At 40.5% G+C, this 5,330-nt stretch overlaps 1 protein-coding gene across 1 annotated transcript; it reads left to right on the top strand.

The window, feature by feature from the left end:
- Positions 1 to 2,214: 2,214 nt before the first annotated feature.
- LOC308622118 (nucleolar RNA helicase 2-like) lies at positions 2,215 to 5,017 on the top strand. Its single transcript, XM_081243254.1, has one exon. It carries the CDS (start codon positions 2,270 to 2,272, stop codon positions 3,584 to 3,586), a length of 1,317 nt encoding a protein of 438 aa, XP_081099380.1. The 5' UTR covers positions 2,215 to 2,269; the 3' UTR covers positions 3,587 to 5,017.
- Positions 5,018 to 5,330: the final 313 nt, after the last annotated feature.

The following is a 5,330-nucleotide window of genomic DNA, read 5'->3' as shown; positions in this document are numbered from 1 at the left end:
TGGAAATAGAATGGAGAAAATACAAGAAACGTTTAACAAGGACCTAGAAGAACTAAAGAGCAAACAGAGGGTGATGAACAACACAGTAAATGAAATTAAAAATTCTCTAGAAGGGATCAATAGCAGAATAACTGAGGCAGAAGAACGGATAAGTGACCTGGAAGATAAAATAGTGGAAATAACTACTGCAGAGCAGAATAAAGAAAAAAATATATAAAGAATTGAGGACAGTCTCAGAGACCTCTGGGACAACATTAAATGCACCACCACTGAATTACAGGGGTCCCAGAAGAAGAAGAGAAAAAAAAAGATACTGAGAAAATATTTGAAGAGATTATAGTTGAAAACTTCCCTAATATGGTAAAGGAAATACTTATTCAAGTCCAGGAATCACAGAGAGTCCCATACAGGATAAATCCAAGGAGAAACATGCCAAGACACATATTAATCAAAATATCAAAAATTAAATACAAAGGAAAAATATTAAAAGCAGCAAGGGAAAAACAACAAATAACATACACAGGAAACCCCATAAGGTTAACAGCTGATCTTTCAGCAGAAACTCTGCAAGCCAGAAGGGAGTGGCAGGACATATTTAAAGTGATGAAGGGGAAAAACCTACAACCAAGATTACTCTACCCAGCAAGGATCTCATTCAGATTCAATGGAGCAATCAAAACCTTTACAGACAAGCAAAAGTTAAGAGAATTCCACACCACCAAACCAGCTTTCCAACAAATGCTAAAGGAACTTCTCTAGGCAGGAAACACAAGAGAAGGAAACGACCTACAATAACAAACCCAAAACAATTAAGAAAATGGTAATAGGAACATACATATTGATAATTACCTTAAATGTAAATGGATTAAATGCTCCCACCAAAAGACATAGACTGGCTGAATGGATACAAAAAGAAGACCCGTATATATGCTGTCTACAAGAGACCCACTTCAGACCTAGGGACACATACAGACTTAAAGTGAGGGGATGGAAAAAGATATTCCATGCAAACGGAAATCAAAAGAAAGCTGGAGGGGCTTCCCTGGTGGCGCAGTGGTTGAGAGTCCGCCTGCCAATGCAGGGGACACAGGTTTGTGCCCCGGTCCGCGAAGATCCCACATGCCACAGAGCAGCTGGGTCCGTGAGCCATGGCCGCTGAGCCTGCTCTCCTCAACGGGAGAGGCCACAACAGTGAGAGGCCCTTGTACCGCAAAAAAAAAAAGAAAGCTGGAGTAGCAATTCTCATATCAGACAAAATAGACTTTAAAATAAAGACTACTACAAAAGACAAAGAAGGACACTACATAAAGATCAAGGGATCAATCCAAGAAGATATAACAATTGTAAATATTTATGCACCCAACATAAAAGCACTTCAATACATAAGGCAACTGCTAACAGCCATAAAAGGGGAAATTGACAGCAACATGTTCATAGCAGGGGACTTTAACACCCCACTTTCACCAATGGACAGATCATCCAAAATGAAAATAAATAAGGAAACACAAGCTTTAAATGATACAATAAACATGATGGACTTAATTGCTATTTATAGGACATTCCATCCAAAAACAACAGAATACACTTTCTTCTCAAGTTCTCATGGAACATTCTCCAGGATAGATCATATCTTGGGTCACAAATCAAGCCTTGGTAAATTTAAGAATATTGAACTTGCATCAAGTATCTTTTCCGACCACAACACTATGAGACTAGATATCAATTACAGGAAAAAATCTGTAAAAAATACAAACACATGAAGGCTAAACAATACACTACTTCATAACCAAGAGATCACTGAATAAATCAAAGAAGAAATAAAAAAATACCTAGAAACAAATGACAATGAAAACACGATGACCCAAAACCTATGGGATGCAGCAAAAGCAGTTCTAAGAGGGAAGTTTATAGCAATACAATCCTACCTTAAGATACAAGAAACATCTCAAATAAACAACCTAACCTTACACCTAAAGCAATTAGAGAAGGAAGCACAAAAAAACCCCAAAGTTAGCAGAAGGAAAGAAATCATAAAGATCAGATCAGAAATATATGAAAAAGAAATGAAGGCAACTATAGCAAAGATCAATAAAACTAAAAGCTGGTTCTTTGAGAAGATAAACAAAATGGATAAACCATTAGCCAGACTCATCAAGAAAAAAAGGGAGAAGACTCAAATCAGTAGAATTAGAAATGAAAAAGGAGGGGCATTCTCTTCCTTTCCATGCGGTAGACGAGAGCGGTCGGCCTATTCTGCTTGTCCTGAGTGATGCCGGGGAAACTTCTTAGTGACGCGGATTTGGAGTCGGATACGGCCATGGCGAGAGTGGAGATGCCACGAAAGCAAAATGAGAAGAAAGGTAAAAAAGAGAAGCCAAAATCTAATAAGACTGAAGAGGCAGCAGAAGAAAAGGACGAAACGATTTCTCCCAAAGCTAAAAAGGTTAAAAAGAAAGCAGGGCCTTCTGAGGCTGACATGAGTTCTCCTAAATCCAAAAAGGCAAAAAAGAAAGAGGCGCCATCTCAAGATGACATTATTTCTCCTAAAACCAAAAGTGCGAAAAAATCAAAGGAGCCCTGTGAAAAGACAGTTGTTTCTCCTAAAACCAAAAAACTAATAAAAAATGAGGAGCCTTCTGAGGATGACTTGGGTGCATCTAAGTCCAAGAAAATGAAGAAAGAAAAAGAAATGAATGGAGAAATAGGAGAGAAAAGCCCCAACCTGAAGAATGGATTCCCTCACTCTGGACCTGACTCCGACTCCAAGGAAGCTGCCAGTGAAGAAAGTAACAGTGAGTTAGAGCAGGAAGTAACTGTGGAGCAAAAAGAAGGAGCTTTCTCTAATTTTCCCATATCTGAAGAAACTATTAAACTTCTCAAAGCCCGTGGGGTGACCTTCCTGTTTCCTATACAAGCAAAGACGTTTCACCACGTCTATAGTGGGAAGGACTTGATTGCACAGGCACGGACAGGAACTGGGAAGACATTCTCCTTTGCTATCCCTTTGGTTGAGAAACTTCAGGGAGAACTGCAAGACTGGAAGAGAGGCCGTGCCCCTCAGGTACTGGTTCTTACACCCACAAGGGAGTTGGCAAGTCAAGTAAGCAGAGACTTCAGTGACGTCACAAAAAAGCTGGCAGTGGCTTGTTTTTATGGTGGAACTCCCTACGGAGGACAAATTGAACGCATGCAGAATGGGATTGATATCCTGGTTGGGACACCAGGTTGTATCAAAGACCACCTGCAGAATGGCAAGCTAGATCTCACCAAACTTAAGCATGTTGTCCTGGATGAAGTTGACCAGATGTTGGACATGGGCTTTGCTGATCAAGTGGAAGAGATTTTATGTGTGGCATACAAGAAAGATTCAGAAGACAATCCCCAAACATTGCTTTTTTCTGCAACTTGCCCTCATTGGGTTTATAATGTTGCTAAGAAATACATGAAATCTACATATGAACAAGTGGACCTGATTGGTAAAAAGACCCAGAAAACAGCAATAACTGTAGAGCATCTGGCTATCAAGTGCCACTGGACTCAAAGGGCAGCAGTTATTGGGGACGTGATCCGAGTGTACAGTGGTTAACAAGGACGCACTATCATCTTCTGTGAAACCAAGAAAGAAGCCCAGGAGTTGTCACAGAATGTGTCCATAAGGCAGGATGCCCAGTCATTACACGGAGACATTCCACAGAAGCAAAGGGAAATCACCCTGAAGGGTTTTAGAAATGGTGATTTTGGAGTTTTGGTTGCAACCAATGTCGCTGCACGTGGGTTAGACATCCCCGAGGTTGATCTGGTTGTACAGAGTTCTCCACCAAAGGATGTGGAGTCCTACATTCATCGTTCTGGGCGAACAGGTAGAGCTGGAAGGACTGGGATTTGCATCTGCTTTTATCAGCACAAGGAAGAATATCAGTTAGCCCAAGTGGAGCAAAAAGCGGGAATTAAATTTAAGAGGATAGGTGTTCCTTCTGCAACAGAGATAATAAAAGCTTCTAGCAAAGATGCCATCAGGCTTTTGGATTCTGTGCCTCCCACTGCGATTGCTCACTTCAAGCAGTCAGCCGAGAAGCTGATCGAGGAGAAGGGAGCCGTGGAAGCCCTGGCAGCAGCCCTGGCCCATATTTCAGGTGCCACGTCAGTCAACCAGCGCTCCTTGATCAACTCAGATGTGGGTTTTGTGACCATGATCTTGCAGTGCTCAATTGAAATGCCAAATATTAGTTATGCTTGGAAAGAACTTAAAGAGCAACTGGGTGAGGATATTGATTCCAAAGTGAAGGGAATGGTCTTTCTCAAAGGCAAGCAGGGTGTTTGCTTTGATATCCCTACTGCATCAGTAACAGAAGTACAGGAAAAATGGCATGATTCACGGCGCTGGCAGCTTTCTGTGGCCACAGAGCAACCAGAGCTAGAAGGACCACAGGAAGGATATCGAAGCTTCAGGGGACAGCGGGAAGGAAACAGAAGCTTCAGAGGACAGCGATCAGGAGGTGGCAACAAAAGTAACAGATTCCAAAACAAAGGCCAGAAGCGGAATTTTAGTAAAGCATTCGGACAGTAATTTGAAGTAGAGGATTTATGTGGCAAAAACAGAACTATGTTCGGCAACAGGAAACTGAACATTATTTTTCATACAAAGTTAAAAGCACATTGTATTTCCTTCATGACTACTTGCCCAGTCCCCATCTCTTCAAGAGAGACAAGCTTCATCTAAATTATTTCATCTGATCATTGTCATTTATAACTTTGTTGCTACTTCTGTATCGGGTATTCCTTTGGAAAAGGTGTGTGAATTCATTACATATTCTAATGCAGTGTCTATAGATTATAAGATAAAATCAAGCATGTATCTGCTGATACTTGTGAAGTTGACCTGTCTTTATACTTAGAGGTGTCTCTTAATAGTGTCCTTCCTAAATACCATGGGGAACGCAACAGTTTCTGGAGAAGCACTTTGAGCACTCAAGGCTTTGTTCTGTAATTGGTATTCCTCAGACACTTGCCTAACATCTACTCCTATGGTCCTATAATGTATCTTCTGAGAATTAATACCGAGCAATGTTTTGAAGCAAGATTCAAACTCAGCTGGGATGTAACACAGTTTATGCCAGCATATGCTCTAGATTTGGAGGTGGTGATACATTTGATAGGAGATAGTATATAGATTAGTCATTGTTATGTGCATTTTGATACATTATTAGCTTCTCAATGTAAGGTGATTAATGCTTCAGTGAATTCTTCACAGATTTTTAAAAAACATATATGTACCTATAGAAGTATTTTACTAGAAAGCAAGTATCCTTAAGGAATTCCAAGTGTATAGC

Source organism: Mesoplodon bidens (assembly GCF_964165515.1).
Source record: "Mesoplodon bidens genome assembly, chromosome: 8".
Classification (NCBI taxonomy): domain Eukaryota; kingdom Metazoa; phylum Chordata; class Mammalia; order Artiodactyla; family Ziphiidae; genus Mesoplodon; species Mesoplodon bidens.
This window is presented reverse-complemented; position numbering and strand designations above follow the sequence as displayed.

What these genes read in the sequence shown, in the direction of transcription:
- LOC308622118 (XM_081243254.1), top strand. Translation starts at nt 2,270, where the DNA reads ATGCCGGGGAAACTTCTTAGTGACGCGGATTTGGAGTCGGATACGGCC.